We start from the raw sequence: 18,918 nt of genomic DNA, 5'->3' as shown, positions 1-18,918 counted from the left end.
TACCCCGCCCCTTCCTCGAGGTTACGTTTCTTGGCGGGAAAAGTTGGGAAGTTTTCGCGCCGGGGCGGGGTCGGGCTAAGGGCCTTCCGCACGGCTTTGGCGGCAGAAGTTTCCGTGCGGCGAGCATGGCGGGGACCGTGGTGCTGGACGATGTGGAGCTGAGAGAGGCGCAGAGAGACTACCTGGACTTCCTGGACGACGAGGTGAGAGAGGCTCCGGGTCTCGAGACTAGGGCGCTGGGAGCCTCAGGGCCGCGCAGGGGCCGAGGCAGGCCGCGGGGCTCCAGGCTGCGGCGGGGGGGGCAGCGGCTCGGGACCTTCCGCCCTGATCTCGTAGCTTTCCTAGAGGCGGAGTCAGTGTTTAAAAGCGATCCTGTGACTTTTTCCCAGGTACAAATTGTGGCCGGGTCTCGCGAAAGGCAACAGGTTTCCTCCAAGTGCAAACCAGCTGCAAAGACCACGTTGATGACTCCCTGCTCTCTTAATTTGAGGGGAGGGTGAGGGGAAGGACGGCAGGAAAACGGTAGTGACCCGCCGCGTTTTAGGGTCCCCAGGTTTTAGTGACTGACTTCTTAACCGGAGATTTGGCCGCAGTCTTTTTCCATATCTAGAGGGTTGCGGAGAAAGAGTATTGGTATGCAGATAAAGGGGGTTTTACATGCAATTTAAGACTGACAGCCGTGGAATGTTGGTAAAAAAAATCATGAAGTGTTGATAGTGCTGTTTGTAAATGTAGCTAAGGCTCCCTACTCCTAGGTCCGGAGTTTGACAAAGTTTTTATTTGTTGTCCTCGTAGACTTACGAGCTCGTTGTAATTCCCCATTAAAGGTTGAGAAATGACTGCACACAGAAGAGCTGTTGGTGATAATAGGAATAATATGGACCTTGAGGAAGTCATTATAATTCATACACTGGCCTCTTAGGGCGTATTTGGAATCCGAGGCTAGTGAGTGAAAACGTGGGGGAAATTGGGGTTCAGGTGTGCCGCAGAGATGGATATATTTTTCTTGCCGTGAGAGCTGCCTCTGTTTAAAAACATCTGATTTTTGAATTTGTGGCTGCTGTGGCATGCGGTGGCTATTTTGCAGGAAGACCAGGGAATTTATCAAAGCAAAGTTCGGGAGCTGATCAGTGACAACCAGTACCGGTTGATTGTCAACGTGAATGACCTGCGTAGGAAAAACGAGAAAAGGGCTAACCGGTGAGTGTGGCTGGGGGTCTCCAAGGGCACATACTGGCCCTGAGTGAGAATGGCTCCCCTCTCTTCCCTGGATTGGAGCAGGCTTCACAGGAGAGGACCTGGATGAAATGTTTTTGACCCTGAAGCCCTGAGTGTCTCACCAGCTCTTGTGTTTTTTTATCTCTTCCCAAAGAAGGTGGTGGACATTTTCTTCTCAAGAGCTCCTCCTTCCACGTTTAACTGAGTGTCATTTCTCCATCATTGAATTAAAAGTTGACCCTCAGTTCTGATGTATTGTACTGGGCCTTGTAGGATGGCAGGAGAAAGTAGAAGCTAGATTTTGCCATCAAAGCTCTGATGATCGGGCTTCCCTGGTGGCGCAGTGGTTGAGAGTCTGCCTGCCGGTGCGGGGGACACGGGTTCGAGCCCTGGTCTGGGAAGATCCCACATGCCGCGGAGCGACTGGGCCCGTGAGCCACAGCTGCTGAGCCTGCGCGTTTGGAGCCCGTGCTCCGCAACAAGAGAGGCCGCGACGATGAGAGGCCCCGCGCACCGCGATGAAGAGTGGCCCCCGCTCGCCGCAACTAGAGAAAGCCCTCGCACAGAAACGAAGACTCAACACAGTCATAAATAAATAAATAAAAGAACGTGAATTTCTTTAAAAAAAAAAAAAAAAAAAAAAAAGCTCTGATGATCTAAGAATGACCCACTTCCGTTTTGTGGGTCAGTTTTTTGAGTTCTGCCCTCTCTGCCTAATGATTCTTTCTCTCGCCCGTCTGCAGCCTCCTGAGCAATGCCTTTGAGGAGCTGGTTGCCTTCCAGCGGGCACTGAAGGATTTTGTGGCCTCCATTGATGCTACGTATGCCAAGCAGTATGAGGAGTTCTATATAGGCTTGGAGGGCAGCTTTGGCTCCAAGCATGTCTCTCCCCGGACTCTTACCTCCGGCTTCCTTAGCTGTGTCGTCTGTTTGGAGGGCATTGTCACTAAATGTGAGTGGGCTAAAGTGGGGGACTAACGGAATGGAGGTGGCATAGGCTTGGGGGGCTGGAAGGCAGGAGAGGCGGAGTAGAGTTGGGGAGCTAATGGCTTCAGAAAGGTGGAGCACTGAAATTACGGGGTGAAACTTGGAGGAGCTCAAGTATTGCACAGTAACTAGGGGGACTTTGAGTGACCACCTGTGCCAGCAGAACGATGAAGTTTGCTGAGAGTGGAGGAGGCTTGGCTCTTGGCCGTCTCCTCATTCTGACCCTGAACTCCTACTTCTTCTCAGTCAGGATCAGCTGTACTTGAAGTTTTACTTGGATTATGGTGTTGTTCTAGGTATAAAAGTGAATTAATGACAGGGAGTATTGAAATTGCTCAACTAGTTGGAAGAACACAGTATTTGGAGTCATCATGGGCTTGCCTGGGTTAGATCCTCCTTCTCACTGTCTAGTTGGGTGACTTTCCATTCCTAGGCTCTCTAGTTCGTCCCAAAGTCGTCCGCAGTGTTCACTACTGTCCTGCTACCAAGAAGACCATAGAGCGACGTTATTCTGATCTCACCACCCTGGTGGCCTTTCCGTCCAGCTCTGTCTATCCTACCAAGGTGAGGAGGATGAATTGATTGGACCTCTTTAGAGGTTGGGCTCAAAGATGTCTGTTTTAATGCAAGTAATTGGGTAATATGTGAAGTCTTTCTTCTAGATGTGAATAGGGTGAAAAGTAAGGGTTAATCTGAAGGAAAGATTGATTGCTAGTCAGAGTTTAATATGGAAAGTCCACAATTCTTTTTTGTTTTTTAAAGAAAAAATATTCTCTTTAGAAAATTTGGAAAATTATGGAAGAATTGAAAGAAGGAATAAAAGTCATCTAATGTACGTTGATCTTTTAGCAAAGTTATAATATCGTATGATTTTGTAATCTACTTAGAGTAATATGGAAAAATACTTAGGCAGTAATGTTACTCTGAAATCTCTGCAAATATTTTACTGTGGATTTGAGAGAAGGTTGACATAGAGAATGGCTTTAGTCTTGGTGTTCAGATTGGTTCTGAATTGAGGATGGTGTGAGGTCTTCTTACTTAGAGACAAAAGAAGATGACTAATACTGATTACTTGATGTCTGAACACATTTTATCCCTGCCTGTCCCTGCCATCAAATTTTTTTTTTATATAGGTGCTTTTATTTGTTTTCTTTTTATTCATCCATTTTTGGCTGCATTGGGTCTTCGCTGCGGCGCATGGGCTCCAGTAATTGTGGCACGTAGGCTCAGTAGTTGTGGCTCGCGGGCTGTAGAGCGCGGGCTCAGTAGTTGTGGTGCACGGGCCCAGTTGCTCCGGGACACGTGGGATCCTCCGGACCAGGGCCCGAACCCGCGTCCCCCGCATTGGCAGGCGGACTCCCAACCACTGTGCCACCAGGGAAGTCCCTGCCATCAAATTTTAATTGAGAGCGACTGTATCCAAAGGATTGTCTGGCACTGAGGAGGACACAGATATAAAGAAGACCCAGTCCTTGTCTACAGTTTTATCAACTGGTGGAGGAATCGTAACATATAAACAAGACTGAGTTTCTTAGAATTGTAACTGAGTCATACTTGAGAACCATTTAGTCTATCTCAGGTGAAATGTGAGGCTCGGCGAGGTTGCTTATGTTCCAGTTAGTGATGGCCCTGAGGAAAGGAGCCTGTCTTTTTACTCTCAGGCCAGTTGCATTCCTCAGTCACCCGGCTCTCTTCTTCATTAAGATCCCTACTTTCTAGAATTTATTCTCGAGGAATTACTCAGGGGTACTCTGCTGATTGCTGTGGCCAAGCTTCTTTGCTCAGGACCTGAAATACACCAGACCAGGTCTCCTGGAGGTTGTCAAGTGTGGTTCTTAAGAGCATGGGCTTTGGTGTTTACTGTGTGACCATGGAGAACTTCTTTAACCTCTCCCAGCCTCAGTTTCCTTATTTGTAAAGTGTGGAAAATACCAGCTTTGGGGACTGAGTTGTGATGATTACATGAGATAATTTCGTGAAGTTACAGCACAGTGCCTTGCACATAGTAGGCACTCCACAAGTGATAGCTGCTGTGTTTCTAGAAAATTCAAATGGCGAGGAAGTAAAACTTTAAAATGTTTTTATTGAAGTTTAATATACAGAAAAGCTTACATAAGTGTACAGCTCAGTGAAATTTTACAAGCTGAATATAAAGTCAGCATCCAAAGCAGGAAATGGCACCTTACTAGTGCTCAGAAGTCCCTCTTGAGGCCACACTGCTCTCGAGATCCTGACATCTAGCAGCTTCGAGTACTTTTCCCTGTTTTTATATTTTATCTAAATGCTCATCTGCGTTGGGCTTTTTTTGTTCAACATATGTTTTTGAGTTTCATCCATGTGTATAGGTGTACTCCATACGTTTTCACTGCTGTGTAGTATTCACTCATGTGGCTATACCACACTTATTTAACCATTCTGTTGATGGCATTAGGATATTTTCTAGATTTTGGCTATTTGGAATAGTGCTGCTGTGAACATTGTAGTGTGTGGCTTTGGGTGAACATTTGTGTTGGGTATTACCTAGGAGTAGAAATACCGAGTCATAGCATAGGGGAAGTAAGGATCTCAGTATAGATGTTAATACAGCCGTGGTCCCTTCTGGCTGTAGATCACCCCTTCCATTAGATGGTTGGTAACTAGAACAGACAGGAATGGAAAAAACTGGAGAAGATATTTGGGGTTTATTGTTCCTGGATACTAATCTCGTGAGGTTTATCTACAAATTATATTTATTTCCTACAACAAACGAGTGTGGCATTCTAAGACAGGGTCGAGATGACTGCCTCTCCGTGTGCCTTTTCCAGGATGAGGAAAACAATCCCCTTGAGACAGAATACGGCCTTTCTGTCTACAAAGACCACCAGATCATCACCATCCAGGAGATGCCGGAGAAGGCCCCTGCTGGCCAGCTTCCCCGCTCTGTGGACGTCATACTGGATGATGACTTGGTAGACAGAGTGAAGCCCGGTGACCGGGTCCAGGTGGTGGGGACCTACCGCTGCCTTCCTGGAAAGAAGGGAGGCTACACTTCAGGGACCTTCAGGTAGATGGTTCGTCCTGAGGTGTTTGGAATGCTGCCGGCAGAGTACATTCTGGTAGCAATCTTTCTCCAGTTTGCCATCTTCCCCAGAGTTACATTGGACCGGTGAAACACTCTACCTGCCTGGGAGATAAAACTCGCCATACTGTCTTATGCTAGAAGTGGGAGTTACTGGTCACATGGTTACAGCCTCCTGGCTTACCTGGGGGTTTCTTGCATGTTCCCATCTCCCTCCCATACACTGTCCCAAGCTCTGTGGGTCAGCAGGAGGTAAATTCCCAGGGTGAGGCACCATCAACATATTTGTGTCTTAGATGAAGAGAATAAGTAGTTGAATTCAGAACAGCTTTGCTTCTCTGTTTTTTCTTTTCTTTCTTTGTTTATGATTTGCTGTTCTAGGTTAGGAGCCTAAGAAGGCTTTGGTGTTAGGAATTGAAAATAGCCTCTTACTGTCCTCTCTGTCCCAGGACTGTCCTGATTGCCTGTAACGTGAAGCAGATGAGCAAGGACGTTCAGCCTTCCTTCTCTGCTGAGGACATAGCCAAGATCAAGAAGTTCAGTAAAACCCGTTCCAAGGTCTGGCGTCCTTTGGGGATTTGAGGGTGGGGATGGATTTGTTAGGGTCGTATTTGGGCGTGGCCATCTTTGTACTGCATCAGGAGGAAGGTCAAGGCTTTTTCTCTGAAGTATTTGGTGCCAGCTTCTAGTTTTTTTTTTTTTTTTTTAGGATTTTCTTATTTATTTATTTATTTATTTATTTATTTTTGGCTGTGTTGGGTCTTCGGTTCGTGCGAGGGCTTTCTCCAGTTGCGGCAAGCGGGGGCCACTCTTCATCGCGGTGCGGGGACCGCCCTTCATCGCGGTGCGCGGGCCTTTCTCTATCGCGGCCCCTCCCGTCGCGGGGCACAGGCTCCAGACGCGCAGGCTCAGCAATTGTGGCTCACGGGCCCAGCTGCTCCGTGGCATGTGGGATCTTCCCAGACCAGGGCTCGAACCCGTGTCCCCTGCATTAGCAGGCAGATTCTCAACCACTGCGCCACCAGGGAAGCCCCCAGCTTCTAGTTTTGAGTCAGTAAGCAAAAGGGTGTTTTTGCTGTTTTTCTTTAATATTTCTGTTGTGCTACCTGCTAAGTGAACCTAATACAAATATTAGGAGTTAGAATATTAGTGTACCAAGGAGTCTATATGGAATACACCAGTGATACATTGTTACTTAAAGATAAAATATGTTATTTTTGTTTTAGTTCTCTAATTTATTTTTCTTTAAAAAATTTCTCCTTTTAAAGACAGAATGTTCACATTTAGAATTGAACAAAAGCTGTGCATGTGTGACAGAGGTTACTGCTGAAGCATAGTACATATTCTTATTAAACCTAAAATGTTTGGAGCCTGGAAACACTTTTTTTCCTAAAGATTAAAGCTCCGAGCAGGTTTTGGAATCCAGGCTTCCTCTGTGTCTGTTCTGATAATGCTCTGATGGGTGTGAAAGTCTTAGAGAAGAAGCTTTTACAGTTAAGAACAGTGTATTTCTTCAACCATCTTCTGTGGGCTGAAGTATGAAGTGAGTTCATCCAACCCCACGGAGGCTCCTTAGGCTTTTCACTCCGTGGTTGTCCTTCCTCCAGGATATCTTTGACCAGCTGGCCAAGTCGCTGGCCCCCAGCATCCATGGGCATGACTATGTCAAAAAGGCAATCCTCTGCTTGCTCTTGGGAGGAGTGGAACGAGACCTAGAGAATGGCAGCCACATCCGTGGGGACATCAATATCCTTCTAATAGGTACGGTGTTGGGGATTTTAGTCTCCTGGTCTCCCCCTGTGGGGTGTGGTTGCAGGAATCTATCATCTGTCAAATTGTGTGTCTGTACCTGGCTGTATTTCAGTCCCATCAAAGGGCAAAAGTCTAAAATGAATTTTTAAAGTTATTTTTATTATTTCTGGGGTTCCTGATTTATAATGTCTAAAATATATTCTTCTGTGAATGGGAAAGGGAAAGAAATAATATTAACAACCTGTTACTATATATTTCTATTGTGTCAAGAGCTGTGCTAGAAAAGCAGCACTTGCTGGGGGACAGGGGAGTTTCCAAGAGTCACTGCTGCCCCGTCCCATTACAGGAGACCCATCGGTCGCCAAGTCCCAGCTTCTGCGGTATGTACTGTGTACCGCACCTCGGGCCATCCCCACCACCGGCCGGGGCTCGTCTGGAGTGGGTCTCACGGCCGCTGTCACCACAGACCAGGAAACAGGTACGGGTGGAAGGGTCCTTGGCAGAGGTCCAGCAGTGAGATGAGCATAGGTGGTTTGAGCTTGCTCCCGGCGCTGGCCTGTGTTGGGAAGATACACTTGAGAGGTTAGTGTGGGCCAGATTGGAGAGGACCAAGTATCTGGCAACAATGGGTGAATTATTGAAATGTTTGGGTGGCCCTCTAGTGACAAGAATGTCTCCTGGAAGGCTGTTGGAAAGAGCTGTGAAGGAGAAAGCTTCTGACATTTGAAGGGAAATAAAGATGAAGATTGTACGGCTCTACATGTTAGAGGAAGGGATTTGAAGACCAGTGAAAAGAGAACAGAGATCTAGTTGGGAAATGGCTTGAAGATGAGGATAAAGAGAGGAAGTCTGTGAAGGAAGTGTGTTGGAGGCTAGCTGCTTAGGTATCAAAGTGGGACAAGGAATACTGTTCAGATAGGAGCTTGAAAAGCTGACCCCAGGGTTTCCTCTGAGTCTAGAAGCTGACACCTCTTAACTACACTCTCGTTCTCATGTATGGCAGTGCGAGGTGCTTAGGAAGGAGGTTGGCATCTAGCCCTGTCCCCTACAACCTGGATGGTAGTGTGTGTTCTTCCCTCCCCACCTCCCAGGGGAGCGGCGTCTGGAGGCGGGGGCCATGGTCCTGGCTGACCGAGGCGTGGTTTGCATCGATGAGTTTGACAAGATGTCTGACATGGACCGCACGGCCATCCATGAGGTGATGGAGCAGGGCCGAGTCACCATCGCCAAGGCCGGCATCCATGCTCGGCTCAATGCCCGCTGCAGTGTTTTGGCAGCTGCCAACCCCGTCTACGGCAGGGTGAGTGGGACCAGGCACTCAGCTGTTGTCCTCACCTTCATTTGGTTTTGCTGAGTGACTGGGCTGCGAAGTTTATTCCAGGTGACCTGGGGAGTAACAGGCCACAGACTAAAGTAAGCTTGTCATCTTGTTACTGTCCTTGGTTTAGGGCAGTGGTTCCTCACCCGTTCATCCATGTCAGAATACCCTGGAAAGTTATTTATTTAAAATAAGTTTTTAAAAATACAAAGAAGAAAACAAAAGTGACCTGCAGCCTCACAACCCAGGTAACCTACATTGACACTGAAATAAAAGTACTGCATGCAGATGGTCGGAGGATTTATGAGCAGAGCAGAGAGATATAATAAGGAAATTAATAGCCTGCCTTCTCTCTCCTGTTCCTTTCCCAAGAAATGACCACTGACAGCTCTTGAGTGTTTCAGGAAACAAAAACTTTATCGTGTGCCAGTAAATACACTATCTCCTTGTTAAGAATTAATCTATTTATCTTTGTTTTTTAGTATGACTATGATGTGCTTAGGTGTAATCTTTTATATTTATCCAGCTTTGGGTTTGCTGAGTTTAGGCGTTGTGTTTTTGTTTTCTTTTAAGCAGCTGTCTAGTATTCCATTGTATGGACTTATAATAATTTGTTTAACCAGTCTCCAATTGATGGGCATTTGGTGTTTTCCCTTTCCCCTCTGCTATTATGAATGAAACTGCAGTGAACATCCCTTTATGTGCATTTTGTTAAACATTTGGGAATGAATACTTAGCAATGGAATCGCTGGATTAACAGTTACATGCATTTTTATGGTAGAGATTGCCAAATTGCCCCTTTTAAAGATTGTACCATTATAATACTATTAACTAATATTTACAGATGCTTTATATTTATTAACTCCTTTCACTCTCACAATAACCTTGTGAGGTAGGTAGGTATTATCCTCATTTTACAGATGAGAAAATGGAGGCATAAAAGGTTAAGTAACTCGCTCAAGAGTCACAAGCTAGAAAATGGCAGAGAGGATTCGAACCCAGAGCCCATGCTGTGCTCTGACAATTTATGATCCTGCAGTGAATGAGAATACCTGTTTTGGTGGCATTTTTTAAACATACTGGTGCCTAGTCCCCAGCCCAGAGTTTCTGAATCCAAATCTCTGGGTTGGGGCTCTTGGTAGCTATGGTTTAGAAAGGCTCCGTAGGTTGGTTCTAATGCATAGTGTGGGTTGAGAACCATACAGTTTTAGATTAATGGTAACGTGTTACGTCATTCTGAAGAATTTCTCTGGGGAACGTAGGGAGAAGATGGCGGGTCCTGAAATGTGAACGTGGTCAGAATCGTTAATGTTACCTACGAGGTTGTCAGGCCTCTGACTGTGGGGAGGCATCAGCTCATAGGCCCAGAGTTGAAAGATAAGAGTATAGGCGTTCTTGAGTCCCAGGAAAACCTCCCTTGATCCTTAAGGCATTATGGTTTATAGATTATCACACGTTTTTGTTGAGACTTTACCCAGTACCTTCTGAGTAAGGAAGCCAGAGGTTCCAGGTGTTTCTGGCTTAGCCAGCTCGTCATGTCTTCATAATAGGTAGGGAAGAGGGACTCATCTTCCAGAGCTGGTCCTGCCTGGGAGTGAGGAGCAGAGTAAAGCTTGGAAAGGAGAATGCTGGGTTTTTTTGGGTTTTTTTAAAAAAATTTATTTTATTTATGGCTGTGTTGGGTCTTCATTTCTGTGTGAGGGCTTTCTCTAGTTGTGGCAAGCGGGGGCCACTCTTCATCGCGGTGCGCAGGCCTCTCACTGTCGCGGCCTCTTGCTGCGGAGCACAGGCTCCAGACGCGCAGGCTCAGTAGTTGTGGCTCACGGGCCTAGCTGCTCTGCGGCATGTGGGATCTTCCCAGACCAGGGCTTGAACCCGTGTCCCCTGCATTGGCAGGCAGATTCTCAACCACTGCGCCACCAGGGAAGCCCAAGAAGGCTGGTTTTGAGACCCACAGTCAGCTTGCTAGAGGCACCGGAGCAAGGAGGTGGGGCTCTGTTTGCTTGGAAGGAAAGTCTTGGGGCTCTGAGCTTGCTCAGGTCAGCTGAGCGTCAGTTAGAGGAGGGCTGCACGTAGAGGAGATGAATTCAGTTTCTTAGTAGCTTGCAAATGCTTTACATCTTCACTGCTTATTCGCTTTGCATTTGAAGGTCTGGTCTTCTGTTCTCACATAACCAATCCGGCCTCCTTGTTCTTTCTTCCCATTGCTGTTGTCTCCACTCTCCTTTTTTCTCGTGTTCCCCACCCAGTATGATCAGTACAAGACCCCCATGGAGAACATCGGGCTGCAGGACTCACTGCTGTCCCGATTCGACCTCCTCTTCATCATGCTGGATCAGATGGATCCCGAGCAGGATCGGGAGATCTCAGACCACGTCCTCAGAATGCACCGCTACCGGGCGCCCGGCGAGCAGGATGGTGACGGTGAGGCCGGGGGAAGAGAAAGGCTGACTGAGGGGAGGGCACCTAGACACAGGCCGCGCTCTCAGACCCAGCCTGGGGTTGGTGGGCGTGGTAGCGTCTGGGGTGATGTGGAAGGTGCCCTCACCTCCCTGGTTCCTACAGTGTGTCTCTTGTCCATTTCAGGGTCTGGGAACACCTTTGAGCATCTTCTGTGGGCCAGATGGTTCTGCCTCCTTGTTTGTGGGGCTCACGTGTCTGCTTCCTTCTGGGTCCTTGCTTTGTGAGTCTTGTATCTCTTCAGAAGAAGCAATTTCCCCTGGGTTCAGCTCTTTCTTATTCTTTCTCCCGACTTGGTTTTCCAGCTATGCCTCTAGGGAGTGCCGTGGATATCCTGGCCACGGAGGATCCCAACTTTAGCCAGGAAGACCAGCAGGACACCCAGATCTACGAGAAGCATGATAGCCTTCTGCATGGGGCCAAGAAAAAGAAGTGAGTGTTCTTCACACCTCTTCCTGGAGGGAACCTGAGATTTGTGTAGAGCGTGTTTATATGTGCTGCCCAGGCCAAGATCATGCTTGGAGGTGTAATCATGGGGGCCCGTTTTCTCTTCTGGATCCACAGATGCACCCTTTTTCATAGCCACTTGCCTTGTCTATGTGGGTGATCAAGCTTAGGTTCTGGTCTTTTCCTAAAATGGAAGGCTTTGACGACCCATCTAACTGATGGTGGGTGTGTCATGTTACCCGTGTACGTGAAGTGTTGCACAAGTCTCGTGGCTATTCGTGGTGAGCTTTTGTTGAAGGGGCAGTAGATCACAAGCACTGGAAAGGTTGCAAGTGGATTTGGATAAAGGAGACTTGTGCTCAGTGCCTGACATGTGAGATCCCATTTCTCTATTTTTGGCCTTGGTGCAGTCGGAAGCATAGTGTAATCTTCAAACCTATTGGTTTAAGAACGTGGAATTTAGAGTCAGAAAATGAAATTTGAGTCCACTTAAGATTCTCTGAGCCATAGTTTTCCCACTGATAAAATAGGACAGATAACACTTTGTACCAAAACTACCTACTTCACAAGTACTTCACAAGTACCTAAGTAACACCATAGAATTAAATAAAAGTATGTGAGAGGGTCTTGTCCATGTTGTGTATAAATGGGGTTTGTGACACTGGGTTCCAGGCTGTCTCTCTGCTCTGTCACGTGACCTTGACTTCCCTGAGGAGGGGCAAGGCTACGACCCCTGGCAGGTGCTGGGCTGTGGCAGGGGAGTGAAATTTGCTGTGTGCGGGTCCAGGGAGAAGATGGTGAGTGCGGCTTTCATGAGGAAGTACATCCACGTGGCCAAAATCATCAAGCCCGTCCTGACGCAGGAGTCGGCCGCCTACATCGCGGAGGAGTACTCATGCCTGCGCAGCCAGGACAGCATGGGCTCGGATACCGCCAGGGTGAGCCTGCCTGTGGGACGGTGACCGGAGGGTGACTGGAGCCCCTCAGGGTGAGGCTGCGGAGGGAGTCCCCACTCCCTGGGAGCACTGGAAGCATTTTAACTTAGTGATTCCTTACCTTTTTCTTTCTGGCCTGAAGGGCTTCCTGTTACACTACTGTAATCATTTCCTTTTACAAAGGAAAATGCAATGCGAACCCCAGAGCTAACGTGTTTCTCATGAGTTCAGATGACATTGGCCTCCAGAAGCTGTGATTCATTCAGCAAACATGTGGGACTTCCCTGGCAGTCCAGTGGTTAAGACTCCGCACTTCCACTGCAGGGGGCATGGGTTCGATCCCTGGTTGGGGAACTAAGATCCCGCAAGCCGTGCGGCATGGCCAAAAAAAGAAAAAAACATTCCGCAAACGTGAGCGACTTCTGGGAACTGAATGAGTCTCTGTTCTTACATGCAGTCCCCCAAGAGCTCAGTCCTGGGCCCGGGAGGCAGAAGGTAGATGAAAAGGTCATATATACATATTTATAAGTATATACCACAGTGTAGTACCCAAAGGGGAATGAATGTGAAAGACGGAGTGTAGATGCAGAAGCTGTTAATTTTTCCTTTAGACTTTCCAGAAGGGATATGAATGTCAGGGAAGGATTCCCAAAGGGTATGATGTTTGGGCTGGACTTTGAAAAAAAATTAGGAGTTGGGTAGCCATGATGATCATCCAAGGCTATTTCTAGAAACCTAATACACCTGCCCGTGGATTTATCGAAGTCTTTTGGGGCAATGTAGTTTATATAGGTAGGATTTCACAGCAGAAAGACCCAGGTCCCAAACCATCATGATGTGATAGAGACATAGACTCTTGGATTCAGACATGACCCCAGATCATCTATTCCAGACTTACACCCAGACAAGAATTCCATCTTCTGGAATTCCTGCTGGGACTTCCTTGACACCTCCAGTGACAGCATGCCTAGTACCTCACTGCATTGAAATGTTAGAATATTCTTCTATTTATTGAGCTTAAACCTGCTTCTCCGTGACTTCTACCCATGGGCCTTAATTTTGTTTTCTGGAGACTGTGTATGACTTATTTTCTTCAGATTAAACAGCCCCCTGTCTTTTTAATTGTTTTTCCTGTCACATGAATGTGTTCCAGTGTGTCAAAGACCCTCTCACTGAATACAACACACTATCTTAGTTGTGGTCTTAGTGGGATTGGTCAATCTCTCAGTTTGGGCTCTGTAGTTCTGCTCGTGTAGGCTAGGATTTCATCAGCTTTAGGTTATTCAAGAATTGGAGTTTGGGGGCGGGAAAAAAAAAAAAAGAATTGGAGTTTATGATGGAATGTATAAGCTACATACTCTGGTAGCTTTCTAAATCATTTTAAAAATTGGTGAATTTATTTGAATATGAATGTATTTGTTTTTGAATGTCAGATTGGCTGTAAGTGATAATTTAGAAAACTAGAAAGCAGAAGTGACCAGATGCATCCCTGAAGCATCATAGGATGGGGGACGGGAGGTGTGGTGGAAAGAACCAGCCCTGGGCTCTGACCCCAGGGCTTCAGTAACGTTTGCACCTTGTACACATCCTTTCACCTCCCAGGTCGCAGTTTTTCAACCCATAAAATGAGAAGGTTCCCTGGATAATGTCAGGGCTGCTTACCTAGGAGGGCACATCAGAATCATCTGAAACCTTTTTTGTTTTGGCTGCGCTGCGTGGCTTGTGGGATCTTAGTTCCCCTGACCAGGGATTGAATCTGTGCCCTAGGCAGTGGAAGTGTGGAGTCCTAACCACTGGACCGCCAGGGAGGGAATTCCCTTTTTTTTAAAAGTACACATGTCCAGTCTTAAACCAGACATTCTGATCCGTTAGACCAGGGATGCCGTTCAGACAATAGCATTTTAAAAAGATGAACCCTCCACCACCCCCATTTGGGATACATCCACCCCTTTGGGAACCACTTGATAAGAACATGTCAGAATTCTGCTTCTCCTCTGGACCTAAGTGAGTTTACCCAACTTTAGAAAGTTTGTCCTCAGATAACCTCTCTCACACCCCCATAGTGTGACATTGGACAAATTATTGGAAGCTCTTCGAGTCCCATTTTCCTCATCTGTAAAGCTGCTCCAGGTTATTAAGGCCGTTGACTGACACAGTGAACATAAAAGCGGGATCCTGGCGCGTTGCAGGCCTGCGGCAAAGGTTTTTCTTCTCACTATCCTCTCCAGCTGTAAGATGCTAGATCGTCTTCTTCCCCATTCACCTCGTTCTCCCTCTCTCAGCCCTCTCTCAGTCATGTTTCCTTGGCTGTTTTTATCTTTCTGAATTTTACCTACTTTTTCTGGCTCCATGGCTTGGTTTTTCCAGAGCTTTTCTGGTGGAGTCTTTCCCTCTCTGTGCGGTGGGAGTGACGGGCATGACCGGCATGCCGTGGGGGGATCCTGGATGAGTGGACCCCCCTTGTCTTCTCCCCCAGACGTCTCCAGTGACAGCCCGGACACTGGAAACTCTGATTCGATTGGCCACGGCCCACGCCAAGGCCCGCATGAGCAAGACCGTGGACCTGCAGGACGCAGAGGAGGCTGTGGAGCTGGTCCAGTACGCTTACTTCAAGAAGGTGAGCATCCGGGTGCTGGGCCTGAGGCGCCTCTGAGTGAATTGTCGGTGCTCGCGCCTCACAGCCGTGCACGGTTGACGCCTGTATCTGCGTTGTTGGGAGAAAGCAGCGTCTTTCCACTGGCCTCCCCCTGACTTAATCTCTTTGCTAGCATGGGGGTTGTCTTAAATTTAAATTAAACACCTGATCTGTAAAGAAATGAATTGTTTTCCACCTAACCATTGTGGGATAAACTTTTTTGCACTCATTTCTGTATTCAGTGAGCGCTCCGTGAGCACACACTATGAGAAGGGTATGGCGCCCAGCCTCCAGCAGATTTAAGGGTGGGTCGCAGCCGACCCCCTGCCCCTGGTCCTGGACTCAGGAATGAGAGAGGCCAGGTCATCAGACCCAGAGAGTCACTGCTATCGATGGTGCAGGAGGGACTGTTCTGTACTCAGTCCCCGGCATCTGTGACCCTCCTGCCCACCCACGTGTGGCTTGGTCCTAGGTTCTCGAGAAGGAGAAGAAACGTAAGAAGCAAAGTGAGGATGAATCGGAGACAGAAGATGAAGCAGAGAAAAGCCAGGAGGACCAAGAGCAGAAGAGGAAGAGGTCGGATGGGGCGCAGAGGAAGGAGATGAAAGACTTAGATTAGGGCTGGGGAGGGGCGGAGGGGGACAGGGCTGCGGGGAAGGGTGACCAGACCAATGCTGCAGTGAGTCAGAGGGTGGAGGTGACTCGAGCAGAGAGGGTGACAGCCCCCTTTGTCCTCGGTGTGAAGCTTTTGGCCTCTTTCCTGCTAGGGAAGGGCTAAGTAGAGGAGCAGTAACCCGCTCAGAGGCTGTTGAGTCCACATTTCAGAAGTCTTTCCTCCAGGTTATTTTCTCCTCTCACACCTGTGGTTGAATTTATGAGGGTGGGCGACAGGGAAGGAGCATTGGGAAGCAGGGCCTGCTTGTGCTCCAGTCCAGAGACTTTTGGTCTCTTTCAGAAAAGGCAGCAGTTTGTACAGGCCTGGGCCTAGTGTTCCATTTGGACTGTAGATGGTTCTCTGTGGTCAGAGGTGCAGGACAGAGCTCACCAAAGCCCGTCTCTTAACTGCTGTGGGCATTTTAGGAGGAAGACCCGTCACTCGGATGCCAAGGATGGGGACTCCTATGACCCCTACGACTTCAGCGACACGGAGGAGGAGATGCCTCAGGGTAAGCGAGCGGCCCCTAGTGGTACAGAGGTGGTCCCTGACTGCTGACCCTTCAGTGCTCTGCCTATTGCGTTTGCTGGTGGGCTCCCAGTGGGCTCCCCCCTTGGGACCCTGTGTCTAAGAGGTGTGTCCACGAGAATCCCAGGAAACTCAGTCAGAACTTTGGAAATAAGTTTTGCCCCCTTGTCTGCTTCCTCCCTGGTGAATTGTGCTCTTTGCCAAGCCTGGCGTGAGCGTCCCAGATCCCGTTTGCTGAGGGTCCCCTGCCTGACTTGAGGCCTTTCTCCCCGCCTGCCCTAGCCGGCCCCGAGGGCCCCAGGAGTGAGTGTTGCAGGCTCATGAGGGCGGGGTTGGAGAGGGGCCTCTGGGGTCTGTGGACATGGCTTCACCTTGTTGTCCTCCCACTCTCTGCAACCCTTTCCCCCTCAAGTGCACACTCCAAAGGCGACAGACTCACAGGAGACCAAGGAGTCCCAGAAGGTGGAGTTGAGTGAATCCAGGTGAGTAGGGAAGACCTCTCCCCAGGATGGTAGGAAAAAAGCTGTTATCAACGGAGCTCAGAACTAGAGGCCCGAGGGTTTTTAGAACATTTTCTATTCTGATGATAATTTCGAACTTGAAAAAAGTTGCAAAAATAGTGTAAAGAACTCTTTACACTCTTTACTCAGAATCCCCAGTTGTTTATGTTTTACCATTTGCTTTATAAATAATTCTCTCTGTGGGAATTTTAAATCGATACCCTTGTGAGTTCAGGAAGAAGGGTTGTAGAACAAGGACAAGTTTTGTCTCACTTTAACCTTGGGTTCCTCTCAGTAGGAGATACATATACATATATATATATATATATTTTTTTTTTTCTCCTCACTGAACAGTTGTCATTTGTTCTGAGATAAAGAATTTTTACCACTAGAGGTTCAGAAGCAGTTTTATCTATAAATTTTATGTTTCCTGGATATCAAAGTAAGTCCACGGCTAAGGTTTGCTTTTTTCTTTTAATACCTGAACAGACTCAACACAGTGTCTTCACTGAAAAAAGTTTGCACAAATTGAAAAGTATTTAGGAAAAAACATTAAGATCAAGTATATTTCCATCCCCCAGGACAACCATTGAACTATATCCTAAAGCACTTTCTGAATCAGCTCATGGAGATCTCTTTTCAGTGACTGCAGGGTTTCCATAGTATGGATGTGTAAATTTTTATTTTTGTTTTCTAATGGTGGACATTTACCCTTCATAAGACTGCTGTTTACAGTAAAACATTCTTAACATTTATCACTGTGCAGTGGTGGGGGAAGAGCTGTGGGGTTAGTTTCTAGGAATGGATTCCTGGGGTCAAAGGAGATGCACTTTAAAATTGTAGTACATGTGACTAACTTGCCTCCCAAAGATGCCATCCAAGTTTGCGTTTCTGCCGATGGTACATGGATGCCAGTTTCCCATATGCTCAGAGGCCTCTGGTTTTTAAAATGCTGTTATTTCTCACTGTGCAGGAAGCTCTGTAACACAACAGCTTAGCTTTAAGGGGGAAGCTCGGGCGTGGAGTGGCCATCCGGGGCGGGCTGTGCAGTTGGAGGATGCCTGTGCGGATGGACCCCAGCATCGATCTGGCCTGAGAGCATGTGGGCCACTTCCTGCTCCTTCACCCTTTCTCTCCTGTCCTGGGCAGGTTGAAGGCCTTCAAGGTGGCCCTCCTGGAGGTGTTCCGGGAAGCTCACGCACAATCGGTGGGCATGAATCGCCTCACAGAATCCATCAATCAGGACAACGAAGAGCCCTTCTCCTCTGCGGAGATCCAGGCTGCGCTGAGCAGGATGCAGGATGACAACCAGGTCATGGTCTCCGAGGGCATCGTCTTCCTCATCTGAGGGCCCTCGTCTGTGGACTGTGGGGTTCGGCCAAGGAAGTTTCTTCCCGTTTCCTCCTCCCCCTCCCCCCAGCCTATGCGTTCATTCCCTGAATGTCAGTGTTGAATTGAACTGAAGTGGAGGACGGGTGACCAAGCAGGGTCAGGACTTGGTGGAAGCCTGGGGATGGGTCATGAAAGCTGCTTTGGGGTAAAGAGAAGAAGGTGGGCAGGATGAAGACAATCTTCACTGCAAAAGACTGGACCACACTCCTCATGGCCCCTCCCCAAACAAGCCACACCATTGTTCGCTGTAGATAACATGACTTCTGAGTATTTTGGGGGGCACAGTTGGTTTCTGTTCATCCTTTCTGTGTTGGCTTTTTATCCCCCCACCCCCGAGCACTTTGGTCTAGAACAGACTTCGGGTGGTTCTGTGCTGATGGAGAGAAGCTCTGAGGCAAGTACTAAGGCCAAGAAAGCTTGCTTTGCAGTAGCACTAGTTAAGACTTATACGTACTTTTGACTCAAATATCCAAGATGTTGAATAAACTTACCCATTGTGACCTTAATACTGTGTGATTTTATGGACATATTTGTGGTTTTTTTCCTTGAATGCTCTTCCCTGTGGGCTGGGCAGCCCGCATTTGGACTGAGTCACCACAAGGTGGCAGCAGGCAACTGCACTCTGGGGGTTAGGCCTCTGGGCATCAGGGATGCCAGCATTTATTGGTTAAAGCTGCAAACCCAAACAGTCTCAGGAGGCCAGTGAGTGAAAGTCCAGGAGGGTTGACCCTTTGCCTGGCTTTTCTGAGCAGGAATCAAAGCCCCTTCATGGAGAAATAATACCCAATACATGCAGATGCCTCAAAATCATGTGAATTCTTGCCTGTTAAGAGATCCCCTTACAGGAGCGTTATGAAACGTTTTTAAGATTTTTTTTTTGATGTGGGCCATTTTTAAAGTCTTTATTGAATTTGTTACAATATTGCTTCTGTTTTGTGTTTTGGTTTTTTGGCTGAGAGGCATGTGGGATCTTAGCTCCCTGACCAGGGATGGAACCTGCACCCCCTGCCTTGGAAGGTGAAGTCTTAACCCC

General features: G+C 47.8%; 1 protein-coding gene across 1 annotated transcript; it reads left to right on the top strand.

Annotated features, from left to right (window-relative positions):
- The first annotated feature begins 36 nt into the window (after window positions 1–36).
- Window positions 37–18,391, top strand: MCM3 (minichromosome maintenance complex component 3). Its single transcript, XM_028161807.2, has 17 exons — window positions 37–203; window positions 1,088–1,200; window positions 1,962–2,170; window positions 2,639–2,769; window positions 5,010–5,248; window positions 5,713–5,821; window positions 6,871–7,024; window positions 7,362–7,493; window positions 8,107–8,315; window positions 10,583–10,757; window positions 11,099–11,225; window positions 12,028–12,178; window positions 14,652–14,792; window positions 15,283–15,386; window positions 15,891–15,976; window positions 16,406–16,475; window positions 17,643–18,391. Exons 1-17 carry the CDS (start codon window positions 126–128, stop codon window positions 17,839–17,841), a joined length of 2,427 nt encoding a protein of 808 aa, XP_028017608.2. The 5' UTR covers window positions 37–125; the 3' UTR covers window positions 17,842–18,391.
- The last annotated feature ends 527 nt before the right edge of the window (window positions 18,392–18,918 follow it).

Source organism: Balaenoptera acutorostrata, chromosome 10 (genome assembly GCF_949987535.1).
Source record: "Balaenoptera acutorostrata chromosome 10, mBalAcu1.1, whole genome shotgun sequence".
In the NCBI taxonomy this organism is placed as follows: Eukaryota; Metazoa; Chordata; class Mammalia; order Artiodactyla; family Balaenopteridae; genus Balaenoptera; species Balaenoptera acutorostrata.
The sequence above is the reverse complement of the archived record's forward strand: the minus strand, read 5'-3'. Positions and strand labels throughout refer to the sequence as shown.

Excerpts from the sequence above, each read along its gene's own strand:
- MCM3 (XM_028161807.2), top strand. The coding sequence starts at position 126 with ATGGCGGGGACCGTGGTGCTGGACGATGTGGAGCTGAGAGAGGCGCAG. Across the intron at positions 7,025-7,361 it reads CATCAATATCCTTCTAATAG|GAGACCCATCGGTCGCCAAG; the intron begins GTACGGTGTTGG and ends GTCCCATTACAG. Across the intron at positions 8,316-10,582 it reads CCAACCCCGTCTACGGCAGG|TATGATCAGTACAAGACCCC; the intron begins GTGAGTGGGACC and ends TTCCCCACCCAG.